Below are 14,152 nucleotides of genomic sequence, written 5' to 3'. Positions count from 1 at the left end.
ACAAGGAAACCCTGTCTTAAAAAAAAAAAAAAAAAAAGAAGACGACGAAGGAGAAAACTTACTAGTAAATGGATGTAACCCAGGAACCATAGCCACAGAAGGCTGAAGGGAAGGAGGAGACTGTGCCTCACGATTTTTTATTGTTTGGTTGATACAAAATCGCCACCTACCAACTGGGGATGACTGAGGAGCAGATTCATCTGTAGGAAAGAATTATCAACAAATTATACACTAAGCAACTGTCAGTGTGCACTAAGCAACTGTCAGTGTGTTCATATTAAATAAAGAAATCAAGTTAAAAATTAGCTTGTGTTACATTTCCACAGTACAAGGATAATTATAAGCCATAAGAGTAATATCTCAACCTTGACAAACAGTCTACAGAACTAAATATAAGGTATGTATTAATAGTAACCAGAGACAAATTTTAGATCAGTGGGTCATAGTTTCTCCATTCAAATCTACAGCTATTGTTCTGCAACCTGACTATGCTGGTGCCTAAGTGGTATCATGGTGGTATATATCGATACAAGTATTAAAATTTACAGAACTATACACCAGAAAAAAAGAGAAGTAAATCTAGCTTATGGCAATATGAAAGTTAAGTAAGAGAAATCCCTACATCTGTAACTTTCTCAAGTAATTTCTTTGGAACTTTACCTTACGTTGTCAGTCAGAAACTTGCTCAGATTTCTGCTAACCAACAAAGTAAGATACAGATGTATTCTGGCATCCTAATACAGTTGAACTAAATTTCAGGATAATGGTATCTGCTTCCATTATTCCCACCACCTTTTGCTTCTTCATGTTGTGTTAATTCCTTCTGAGGTCTTCATGATGCTATGGTTCTTCTCCCCCTCCCAGACACTCTTAATATACCCATGACCAGGGCTAAGAAGAATGAAGAGATAAAGTTGTCAGAAAAGAAAACAGAAGAACCCCTATTTTAGTTTCTGGAAGTTTATCTGGTGTCTGATTTATAAAGTTGGCAGTGGCCAGAGCTGGCAGAAGTATTATCATCAGTGAAAAAGTCAAGTTCTGAATGACTATTAAAATAGGAGACAAACTTAGAACACAGTGATTTTAGTTAAAATACGTTTGTCCATCTCATGTCAAAGTAAATGGATTAGCAGTTAAAATTCAAACAAGATGTCAATCAGCATTGTGACTGCCTTTTCTGGTAACATACCATGTAATAACTCAGAACTAAATTACTCAGATAAAGAATCAATATCTGGGCTATAAATTTCTTTCAAGTGTGGAAAAACAATTTATCATCAAATTAATTTATTGGTTAATATCTTTATCTATGAAAGTATATCAAGACTCCAAAATGCCTTGTTTCAAAAGTCAATGGTAAATTTTACTAAATATACTTACTGCTGGTTTGAGTGGATGCAGAATTTATCAGTATTTGGTCAGATGACCCTGTCTGAAATAAAAATGAAAAGGTAAATGATGATGTTCCTGACTAAGTCCCCAAATGACCTTCTTACTAAAAAGGCGTTCTTACTTGGGTACTGTTGGTTTCCAAGACAACAGAGTCAACACCAATAGATTTTTCTGCAGCTGAGTGGACATGAAGGATTTCCTGGGCTTGACTTACAATAGCCCTCAATTCCTCTACAAACTTTTCTTTCTCATTTTCCAGCACAAAGTTATCTTCAACCTGCCATCAAGTAAAAGCCAATGTATTCATGAGAATATATTTATTTTCTTCAAAATTATAATATTTTAACGGTGAATTCCATAGGAAAACAACAAAATAAGTATGTGTCACAAAAATAATTAAGACCAGTTATAAAGTATTTCACAATGCATTCAATTTTTCTGAGATCACTGATATTTGTCAGAAAAAGCCACTATACTTTGAAATATCTTGGATTTTATAAATTGGCTGTAATTTCAACTGAACAATGTGCAGAGAGACCTTGGAACACTCAGTCCTAAATGAGTGTCTTCATCAGGCCCCTCTATCAGGGCTCAGGAAGCAGAAAAATGAGATCCAGAAGAGATGGATGACACCAAGGAAACAATGTCCTCCAGACCCAGCAGGACTGACACACATATGAACTAACAGAGATGGTGGTAGCTTGCACAGGGCCTGCACAGGTCCAAGACAGATGGGGCAGCACTGAGGGGGGAAGTGGACTCAAGCCCACATCACAACCAAGAAGCTATTTCCAATTGACATCTACTTACAAAGGAAAGACTAGTTTTCTCTAATAGAGTCTTACAGTTACCACAGTTAAGGGCAGGCCCTACACCCAGCAGTAGATAGTCAGCACAAAATGAACACAATGATGTTTTACAGATTTTTTTTTTGTCTTTGCTTTGTTTGGTCATTTTTTGTTTTGTTTTGTTTTGGTTTGGTTTTGAGACAGGTTCTTTCTACATAATCCTGGCTGTCCTAGAATTCACTATGAAGATCAGCCTGACCTTGACCTCACAGAGATCAGCCTGCTTCTGCCTCCATGTTCTGGGATTAAAGACATGAAAGAAAAAACGCTATCTTAAGCCTAGCTATTCAAAGCTATTAAAAAACTTAATGTGGGTCTGGGTAAATGACTCAGTTGTTAAACTGCCTGATGTGTAAGAATGGGAACCTGAGTTTGACTCACTAGCATACATATAAAAAGCCAGGCATGGTAGTGTACATCTGTAAACCAAGTGCTGGGGATGGAGTTAGGGGTGATAGAGACAGGAAGATTTCTAAAACTCACTGGCTAGCCAGTCTAGCTGAATCAATGAGCTCCAGATTCAGTCAGAGACCATGTCTCAAAAAATAAGGTAGATTGCTCAGTGGTTAAGAGTGTTTGCAAGATACCCCCACAAAAGACTGCTGGCAATGGCCGAGAGACAGCCGGGACTGATCTACTCTGGTAGAGTTGTGCCAGAAACCCCATCCAAGGACTGAGGAATCTGGATGCAGAGATCCACGGCTAGGCCCCGGGTGGAGCGCCGGGAGTCTAATTAGCAAGAAAGAGGAGGGTTTATATGAGTGAGAATTGTTGAAACCAAGGTTGGATAAAGCACAGGGACAAATAGCCAAACGAATGGAAACACATGAACTATGAACCAAAAGCTGAGGGGCCCCCAACTGGATCAGGCCCTCTGAATAGGTGAGGCAGTTGATTGGCTTGATCTGTTTGGGAGGCATCTAGGCAGTGGTACCAGGTCCTGTGCTCATTGCATGAGTTGGCTGTTTGAAACCTGGGACTTATGCAGGGACGCTTGGCTCAATCTGGGAGGAGGGGACTGGACATGCCTGGACTGAGTCTACCAGGTCGATCTCAGTCCTCGGGGGAGGCTTTGCCCTGGAGGAGGTGGGAATGGGGGGTAGCTTGGGGGAAAGGGGAGGGGGCGGGAGAGGGGAGAACAAGGGAATACGTGGCTGATATGTAGAACTGAGTAGTATTGTAAAATAAAATAATAATAATAATAATAAAAGAGTGTTTGCTATGGAACCATGAGAACCTGAGTTTGGATCCCAGCATACATATAACAAGTTTGGCATGGCTTCATATAAACCTGTAACCCCAGTAATATGAAGAGACAGAAAGATTTCTGGGGCTTGCTGGCTGCCAGCCTACTTGAAACACACAAGCATCAGGATTAGGAAGAGACTTTGTCTTAAAAGAGTAAGTCAGGGGATGACAAAGGAGGACACGTGAAGTCCTCCTCTAGCCTCTGTAGGTGAAGGTATGGTTGCATGTACCGGAACACACACTTGCACATACACGACATACACAAACACCACACTTGCACATTAAATAAAGAAATAAAGTGGAGAGTGGTTGAGGAGGCCACCCAATGTCCTCTGTACTCCATGCACATACACACACAAACATGTATATACACCACACACAACCACACACTCACACATTCAAAAAACAAAACTAAATGTACTGAAAAACATAGCTTGAATACTTTTGTGCAGGATGTTAGATACACTAAAATTACTTAGGTGGCTTGATTCTGATTTAATCAGGGGCCTATGCAATGAGATTATCATTTAAAGCTTATAGTATTATTTTAACATATAGCCAGAGATTAAAACACAGTGATCTAAAAAACAAACAAAAAATCCTAAAAACCTATTTTCTCAGATAACTATAGTAAAACCAGAGGAAATGCAATAATTTATCCCTGATAATCAATTTTCCTCTGTGCAAGTAAAAAAAAAACTACACACATTCTATCAACAGATGGGTGTAAATGAATAAATAGAGAGAAAACAGAGAGGGGAAAAAAGCAGGGTGAGAGAAAGGAGAAAAAGGAGAGAATGAGTACACAAAGGGAAAAACAATTCTGTCTTTTTTTTTTGGTTTTTCGAGACAGGGTTTCTCTGTGTAGCTTTGCGCCTTTCCTGGAACTCACTTGGTAGCCCAGGCTGGCCTTGAACTCACAGAGATCCGCCTGCCTCTGCCTCCCGAGTGCTGGGATTAAAGGCGTGCACCACCACCGCCTGGCCTACAATTCTGTCTTACTATACTCACCATATAGTCTGCAATATCCTCAGGTGCATCACCATCCACATCGAACTTGAAAGTGACCATCTTGTTGTTGTGTGTTTCCAGCTGACACTCCACCATGTTGTCTCCAGAGATTGATACCTAAGTATACACATTTAACCAGTTTAAGAGAAGCAGTCTTGGCTGGGGATGGAACACAGCTGGTAGAGTGCTTGCCTAGCATGCACAAAGCCCTGAGTTCCATCCCCAGCACAACATAAACCAATCAAGGTGGTATATATCTGTAATCTCAGTACTTGGAAAGTGAAGGCAGGAGGATTAGAAATTCAAGGTTATCCTTGGCTATATATTAAGTTTGAAGCAAGCCTAGGCTATTATCAGACTCTGTCTCAAAACAATAAAAATGAAAATAAAATCACAACATTTTACAGGGAGTAACTAGGTGAGCTCACATACAACATATTCAGCAACAGTTACAGAACGAACCTAAAGGAAGAACGGGAAAAAGGATAATTAAATTATATCTCTGTACAAGGGACTATGTATTGCAGACATTTAAAAATAGATTCTTCAAATTATTTACTGGTATCAGAAACATGTACAAAATATATTGTTTTCAAAAAGAAAGGATATAAAACTATATATAAGTTTTGTTTTTTGTTTTTTGTTTTTTTGAGACAGGGTTTCTCTATGTAGTTTTGGTGCCTGTCCTGGATCTCGCTCTGTAGACCAGGCTGGCCTCGAACTCACAGAGATCGGCCTGGCTCTGCCTCCCGAGTGCTGGGATTAAAGGCATGCGCCACTGCCACCCAGTCAAACTATATATAAATTTTATAATCCATCTGAAACATATATATATATTGGTTAGAAATACAGGCTTTAAATTCTAATCTGGTTCAGATCTGATTCTAGCATTTGGTAGTTGAATGATTTTATGCAAATTACTTCTCTCTATTTGTAATGATGGGTATACTACTTTTGGAGGGTCATGATAAAAATAAGTACATAATATTTGGAACACCTACCACAAAATAATTCAATATATTTTTGCTAATATTAGTCGTACTATTACAGTGTTAAAACGTGAGACACTGAACATACATATAGGACAAAAGATGAAAAACTAAAAAGATAGAAAGAATAAGCTCTGATTCGTGGTTATAGCGATTTTATGTTCCTCCTTTTATATACCTTACAATCTCCAAGTTTAATATCTACAATGTAATGTTCTCATCAGAAATTTTGGATGAAAGAGAGGTTAGTTTACAGAAGGTTTCACAATATTCTGCATTTACTTCCATAGCACTGTTCCTCCCTGAGTCTCTAAGACTTCTACACAAACTCTAATCCAGCCATACATACACACTGACCTGAAGGACAATAAGTTGAAATTTAGTCCCCTTCTCTGGCCGAGGACAGGAGGCTCTTCTCTGTTTCATCCGATCCTGTTTGCTATTTCCACTCAGGTTATCAGGGTTATTGGTGTTTTCTTTCATAGCTGTCACGTCTTGATTCAAGCTAGTGATTTAAAGAAAAGGTAACTCATTTCAATCCTGATCATAAAATCTAAAGAAACTTAATATAAAATTATAAATTTAAGGAAAATCAACCAACTCTGAATGTACTTAATACCACTGAATTGTACAAGTTAAACAGTTGAATTGTATGATAGCTAAATCATATTTTTTCTTAAACATTTGTTTTTATTTTATGTGCATGGGTGGTAAGCCTGCATGTATGTCTGTGTACCATGTGATGCAGTGCCTACAGAGGCCAGAAGAGGGTATCTGATCCTCTGGGACTGGTGATACACATGGTTGCAAGTGCTGGCAATTGAGCCACTGTTCTTAACTGCTGAACCATCTCTCCAGTCCCACAAATTATATTTCAATAAAGCTGTTTTTAAAAGTTATAAAAAATGAGCCGGGCGGTGGTGGCGCACGCCTTTAATCCCAGCACTCGGGAGGCAGAGCCAGGCGGATCTCTGTGAGTTCGAGGCCAGCCTGGGCTACCAAGTGAGCTCCAGGAAAGGCGCAAAGCTACACAGAGAAACCCTGTCTCGAAAAACCAAAAAAAAAAAAAAAAAAAAAAAAAAAAAAAAAAAAAAAAAGTTATAAAAAATGAGATATCATATATACGTGTCATACATTTTTATCACAGGAGTAGGAATAAAAGAAAGACACTGGTAGTCATAAGCCACTATGAAACCTATTATTAAGGGATGTTCTTTTTTTAAATTTAGGAGCTACTCTTGATCAATTTTTTTCTTGTTTGTTTGGAGATTACTTTACTAATGTATTCAAATAAAGCTTCTAAAATGAATACACATTCTTAATCCAAAAAGGGGATAGACCTCAACAAAGGATAAGCAGACTAAGTTTAGGAGATAGGAATAATGCAGGGGGTAAAACAAGCAATGAAAATGAATGATATAAAAGTGGTTCAACATAAGCCGGGGCGGTGGTGGCGCACGTCTTTAATCCCAGCACTTGGGAGGCAGAGCCAGGCGGATCTCTGTGAGTTCAAGGCCAGCCTGGGCTACCAAGTGAGTTCCAGGAAAGGCGCAAAGCTACACAGAGAAACCCTGTCTCGAAAAACCAAAAAAAAAAAAAAAAAAGTGGTTCAATATGATTAATTGTGACTAGTTATACCTATAAGTTCAAATCAGAAAAAAATATAAAAGACTAATGAAGTCATGTATCTTAGAAGAGAAACTACAACCACTAATTTACTAAACCAGCATAATCACTAACAGCAATCATAAGCATTTGTCCTTATACCAACATATAAATATAGTCTTCACTCCTTATCAAGAAAACTTCTCTTTGCAACAGACAGAGCTTACTATAGAAATACAATTAGCCAGGCATAGTGGCACATGCCTTTAATCCCAGCACTTGGGAGGCAGAGCCAGGCCGATCTCTGTGAGTTCAAGGCCAGCCTGGTCTACAAAGCAAGTTCCAGGACAGCCAGGGGCCAGGGCTATACAGAGAAACCCTGTCTCGAAAAACCAAAAAAAAAAAAAAAAAAGAAAAGAAAGAAAAGAAGAAAAAATACAATCAAAATACAAAGTTGTAGAGCCCAATCCCAATTGGTACATCATCTACAGAATACTCCCACATCTAAGGCTCAGGAAATATTGTAGAAGAGGGGAAGAAGAGATTCTAAGAGCCTGATGATCATGGAGTAAGTATCAATAGATCTTTTTTTCCCCAAACATATCTTTTAAATTATTTTTTGGTGAGTCCTTCTAAAAACTCCTCATGAACCATCTCTGTAGATATGTACAGAAAGAGACAAAAACAAAACATAAATTCTTTCTACATCTTCATGTAAAAGAATATACATAGGTACAAGTAGTAAAAGGTTACACATTAATGTTCATGGGGGCTAAGGATGTAACTCAGAGGTACAGTGCTTGTGCAGCATATAAAAGGGCTGGGTTCCATCCCCAGGACACCCTCTCAATAAACCATTCTCCTGGAGTTCTTAAAATATAGAGAAATGACAGTAATAAGTAATAATCATTAGAGGATAAAAAAGATACAATTTTAGCTCACGAAATAATACTTTACACATTAAAAAGTTTCTTTAAAGTACTAGCTTAAGACTAGAGAAATAGTTCCATGGTTAAAAACACTTACTGTTCTTGCAGAGGACCTAGATTCAATTCCCAACACTCACATGTTTACAACTGTCTTTACTTTTAGTTTCACTGAATTCAATGCCTTCTTCTGACCCCTATGGGCACCAGGCACACATGTGGTGCAAATACATACATGTAGAGCACTCATAAACATAATAAAATAAATATAAAAAAATAGCTTTTGGAACAAGATGACAGAAACAACTTTTCTTGCTCATTTCCCCCAAGTACAATTTTTTAAATTCTGGAAATAATAAACTAGACAATCATAGGAGGGCAACCAAGACTGAAAAACCGAAAGTAAAACTGGCTAAGAACCCCAAAGACTTGAAAAAACAAACAGCAGCTTGACATTTCCCAATTAGCTATCCAGTGACAGAAGGCCTAATCAGGCTCAGTCTCATATATCCCAGTATAGACACAAAAGAAACTCAAACCTAATGTCTCCTGACTTGAGCCCATTAGCCAAAGATAGACTCCTTCCCCAGTAGAACTGGGAGGAGCCTCATCAATAGAGTATGGACTAGAAGGATAGCCTAGAGGAAAACTCGACCCTTTGGTCCCATGGTGGTATTCAATGGTGCCAGGTGAACAAAGCAGACCAGAATATTACAAGAACTCTAAAACTATATTTTCTTTGGAACCACAGCCCATTAAGTGCCAGAACACATGCACCTAAACACAGGAAATGTATTCTAAAACAGAAGATTTAATTCGAATCCAAACTATCCTTACATAATGCCTAAAATATATAAATAAAAATAAAATTCTAGTTATACCAACAAACAAACAAATATGAATCAGAAGCTAATTAAAATAGAAAAACAATCAGACAAATGAAAAACCAAACAAACCAACCAACCAAACAAACAAAAACAAAATACCCAGGAAAATCACAACTCGAATGCAGACAATCAACAGGCATAGGCTTCCAAGATAAATCAGATATTGGAATTGTCAGACAAGCCATAACCAAAATATTTCAGTAGGCTAGGGTGTATGGAGTTCAGGGATAGAGTACTTGTCGAGTATGCACAAAGCCCTGGGTTTGGTCTCCAACATAAAGGAGAAAGAAATTTAAAAAATGGAAAGGGAAGTCAATTTCAGCAAAGGACTGAGTGGTAAAGTGCTCACCTAGCATGTGCAAGGACCCTGGGCTCCATCCCCAGTAATGAAAAGAACAAAAACAAAACACAACTTCAACAGGCAATTGAAACTGCATTTGAAACAAACGAGAAAAATAAATCAATGAGAAATAGGAAACTTAAAAAGAGCCAAATGGAAATTATAGGACTAAACATAGAACTGCAGAAATAAAACTTCACTGAATGGGAAAAATGGTAGAATAAACAGGACACAGAAAAGAATCAATAAATTTGAAAAAATAGCAGAAATTACCCGATCTGAATGATATATAAAAAAGACTATTTTAAAACTACCAATAATACAATTACTTATCTTGTTATAATTTATTTTGTGAGATTAGCTGAAAATTTACTTTACATAATTTTTCACTTACTTTGTAGAACAGAATACTATAAACAAAATAAAATATGGTCAATAATTTCACAATCTATATGATCACTAAATATTTAAGGAATAAAATTCATCCCAATTTTATTAATCTTATACCTAAAAGATCAGTTTATTCAAGGGATTTTAAGCATACAATGACATATGTTAGCATGCCACCACTGATTTCTAGGTACTAAGATGATGATACTTACCTTCGAACAAAATCTGGATTTTGAAGAGCTGCTTGTTGTTCAGCTCCAACTGGTTGGGATACAGGCTGTAAAGAGTGCAGTAATAACATCTATTATGATCACAGCAAAGTTCATGCTAAGATACAATTTGCTATTTTAAAAACCATCATCGTTATATTTCATTTTATTAACTTTGTAAAACAGGTAAAATGCCTTTATTATCCAGTGCCAATATCAACCCTATTACTGACATTAGTACATCAAGTATCTCTTACTCAAGGTTTTTTTCATTAAAAGTTAACAGTGTTTTAGCAATTATGGTGGTGTACTCCTTAATCTCAGCACTTCGGAGGTGGATCTCTCTGAGTTGGAGACCAGCCTGGTGCGTAAAGTGAGTTTCAGGCCAGTCAGAGCTACACAGTGAGATCCTTAAAAATAAATAAATAAATAAATAAATAAATAAATAAATAAATAAATAAATAAATAAATAAATGCCACTTAACACTGTTTTAATTCTTATTTGTGTTAGCTATCACAGAGAACAGATGAATCCTGAGTTACTGCAATTCCACAGGAAAACAAATCAATGAATCAAATGTTCTTTAATTAAAGAATGCAAATACCAATCCCAATGAAAAATAATTCTAAACATTTATGTAATCTATCCTTTATGAATTGCCACCAGCAACAGAAAAGAATATTAAAACATAAATCTAACAAAAATAATTATTCCTTACCCAATCAAACTTTCTATGATGACTCCTCATGTTCTAAAAGATTGAGTTCCTTCAGAGGGCAAATAAATTCCTAAATGAACTGGTCCATTCCTGGCTCTCTAGTTTTATATCTCTTCTTTAAGCTACACTAGACTGGAGCTCCTTTCCATGAGTTGAGTTCTTCCATACACTATGACTACACTTACATTCCTCTACTTCCCCACCCTATTTAATCCCTCCTTAGTCCTGTCCATTTAGAAAATATTTGGACAAATTTTCTATAGAAAAATATATACAAAATATACATCTACACTATACACATAAACACATATAAAATTTATATATACCAGGATCTTTAGCAGTGGCTTCCAGAAACAAACCAGTAAAATTGCTCATATCTTAGTTAGGAAGGATGAAGGTACTCTGGGGAAATTACTACTTCCAACACTGGACTTACAAGATGAATTTTACTGTGGCAAAAAGCAAATAACTCAAAGAGTAATAGGGTGATATCATAAAAATAAATCAAAGGACCACCAATACCCAAATCTTGAACAATTTGCTGTCAAAATAAGTAGTAAGAATATAATCTATTCAATAAATGAGTTCACACTGATTGAACAAACAAATAAGGAAAAGGCAGTTCTAACTGTAAAAACGTAATTAATGAATATAAGAAGGGATATGGAAAAATCATAAATGGATGCTAAAACTAGTAAAAGTTAGATGAAGAACAATGGAATTACATAGTTTCAAAATGTATCCTTACAGATTGCTTTTAAATTACAAAGGCAAACGTGGTAACTTAAAAGTGGCAAAAATATAGAAACTCCCATCTTAACCACATAATCAAATTTAATCCTCTGATGTTGAGACAAACCAGTATGATGTAGAAAGAACAACACAACCACACTTACAAGTTATTCCTGACCCCCAAAAAATCGTAACTTGAACTAAAGAGGAGGATGATTTGGACAGAATCAAACTAAAGGATATTCTACAAAAAATAAGTGTTCATTCAGAGAGATCAAAGCAATGAAAGATGAAGGTTTGAGGAACTAGTCTAGATTAAAGGAAACAAAAGAGCTAAGACAAAGAATGTATGTTTGTAAATTAGATCATGAATCAAAGGTGGGAGGACTTGCCAGTAAATGCATCATCTCAATAATTGGTGAAATTATACTTATATGGATGTGGTATGCATGTACTACAAACAATAATACTGTTAGCCTTAGGGCTCTTAATTCATATCCCATTTAATCTCCTTGATGAGTTCCACAAAAATAGTCGCTCCAAACTTTCCAGTAGTTTCTCCTACATATATATACTCAAAACTTTAATTTTTAGTATTTATTGGCTATTGGAACTTTGTTCTCATTTTAGAAGACAATTTCTGTTACTTTAAGAGTACTAGGTGAAGGGTTTACAACACGCCCCCCACGGTCCCATTTACCAGGCGGACACTTCCGCCTAGCCATTTCCGGGTCAAAGCGTCTCTCGTAGCCAGGATACCCGGCGGACCCAGACATCTCTGCCTAGCAAGTTCCAGCCAAGGCATCTCGCGTGACCAGAATCCGTGATGTTACATGGCTACGTAAACGCACAACGTGACCATGTGATCTACGCACATGCGTGGAGTAGTGACGTGTCCTGGCCACGCCCCCAGCCGGTTTTTAAAGCGGAGCGCCATATTCCCAGTTCTCTCTTCTCTCCTCTCTTCTTCTCCACGCACGTGTCTCTCCCACAGGCCTGCGCACTCTCTATCCCTTTCTCTCTAATAAACTCTTATAAGCGGATTCTGTCGTGTTTCGTGACACTTCCTTGCAGGGTAAGAACACAACGCAGCTAAATAACTAACACTAGGTGGCTGATGGAAGATATATGTGTTTACTGTTATACTAGTTTAGTCTTTTATAATTTTTAACTGAATGAATATAGTGGATCAATGTTATAAGAGAAAGATAAACAGTAACTTTTGCTATTGTAAACATTTAGCACTGACAGCTCAATACTTTTTAAAGAAGCACTGACAAGATAGGTCAGATTTTAGATTTTGTTTTGTTTTGTTTTGTTTTTCGAGACAGGGTTTCTCTGTGTAGCTTTGCGCCTTTCCTGGAACTCACTTGGTAGCCCAGGCTGGCCTTGAACTCACAGAGATCCACCTGGGTCTGCCTCCCGAGTGCTGGGATTAAAGGCGTGCGCCACCACCGCCCGGCCAGATTTTAGATTTTAAATGCATCAGAAATTAGTAAAATATTATATATAAATTGGTTTTTTTTAATTTAGTAGTTGTCCTACATTTCAATTTGAAATTCCAGGTTATAGTCCATTATGGTGGCAAGGAATTTAAAGTAGCTCGTCACATCACAACCAGTCAAGAGTAGAGAGAAATGTATGTGTACATGCTTACTTGTTTGTGCTGAGCTCAATTTCTCTACTCTTATACAGTTCAGGACCTCTTGCCTAGGGAATAGTACTTCCCACAGTGGGTTGAATCTTCTCAAATCAGTTAATCTAATTGAAACAATCCTCCAAAGATATGCCCATGTAGAAAATAGTTTAGAGTTCAGTTAAGTAAACTATCTATTAAAACAAAAATGTCTACATCCACTGGAAGACCATAACATAATCCAATAGGCATTGGGCACTTAAGTTTTTCCATATTTTTATAGCTGTAGCAGAGATAAAATATTAAAGGTATCAGCATCCTCCTGCTTCCATCTAGCAACATTTGGCAGTATAGAGAATTATCTTACTTTTTAGGTAGCACCAACAGAGACCCAATGAGAGCTGAAACAGAGACAGAAGACTAAGCAGCAATAGATTAAACTAAAACATATTAGCCAGGTTATTATGGCTCAAGCCTGTAATCCCAGCACGTGGGAGGTTGAGACAGGAGGATTAAAAGCTGTATTGAGTATACAATAGTGAGATGGTGTTTCAAGAAAAATAAATTTACTTAATTTAAACAATAGAACAGAACTAAAAGAAATGAATAAGGCATCCAAATAAGGGAAGAGCACAGTTTCAAAAGAGATCAAAACAGGCATAGGAGCTGAGAATATAATTCAGTTGGTAGAGTGCTTGCCTAGCATGCACAATGCCCTGGGTCTGACCCCAGCAATACATAAGCGGGGCATGGTAGTATGTTCCTAGTGCTTGAGAGATAGACAGATCAGGAGTTCAACATCATCTTCCGCCATATAGGGAGTTCAAGGCCAGACTGTGTTATGTGAAACTTACCTTTTAAAATACATATTGTAAACTGGAGAGGTGGCTTGGCCATTAAAGGCTACGTTTACAATCAAACAGATGAAGATGTATATTGCCTGAGGATATAGCTGAGTCAAAGAGAATGTGTCTAGCATGCATAAAGCCAGTTTGATCCCCAGCACTTCAAAAATGAATGAATGACTGAATGGATAAGTAAACATATAAAACATCCAGCCAAAGCATTGGAAAGAGATAAGAATATGAAACAAGAAAATCTACAACATTAGCAGCTAAAAACCTCCAAATTTGGCTAAAGACCCATAAGACTGAGGGAATTTTCAACAGGGCATCCACCCCAAATCCATCCTAACATGCATTACAATTACATTTCTGCAA

General features: G+C 37.2%; 1 protein-coding gene across 6 annotated transcripts in view; it reads right to left on the bottom strand.

The window, feature by feature from the left end:
- The window catches only part of Wnk3 (WNK lysine deficient protein kinase 3), a 124,441-nt gene that overhangs the window by 33,351 nt on the left and 76,938 nt on the right, over positions 1-14,152 (bottom strand). For 4 of the 6 annotated variants that reach the window (XM_076562711.1, XM_076562712.1, XM_076562713.1 and 1 more), the window contains exons 11-16: positions 9,849-9,913; positions 5,846-5,993; positions 4,500-4,616; positions 1,514-1,669; positions 1,381-1,432; positions 63-200 (exon numbers count right to left, since the gene is read on the bottom strand). In XM_076562711.1, the coding sequence (XP_076418826.1) occupies positions 63-200; positions 1,381-1,432; positions 1,514-1,669; positions 4,500-4,616; positions 5,846-5,993; positions 9,849-9,913 (676 nt within the window). The remainder of the gene's footprint in view (positions 1-62; positions 201-1,380; positions 1,433-1,513; positions 1,670-4,499; positions 4,617-5,845; positions 5,994-9,848; positions 9,914-14,152) is intronic. The other 2 variants (XM_042268649.2, XM_076562714.1) reach the window with 1 other exon arrangement.

This window comes from Peromyscus maniculatus, chromosome X (genome assembly GCF_049852395.1).
Source record: "Peromyscus maniculatus bairdii isolate BWxNUB_F1_BW_parent chromosome X, HU_Pman_BW_mat_3.1, whole genome shotgun sequence".
In the NCBI taxonomy this organism is placed as follows: Eukaryota; Metazoa; Chordata; class Mammalia; order Rodentia; family Cricetidae; genus Peromyscus; species Peromyscus maniculatus.
Note: the sequence above shows the minus strand (reverse complement) of the source record. Positions and strands in the feature narration are given on the sequence as shown.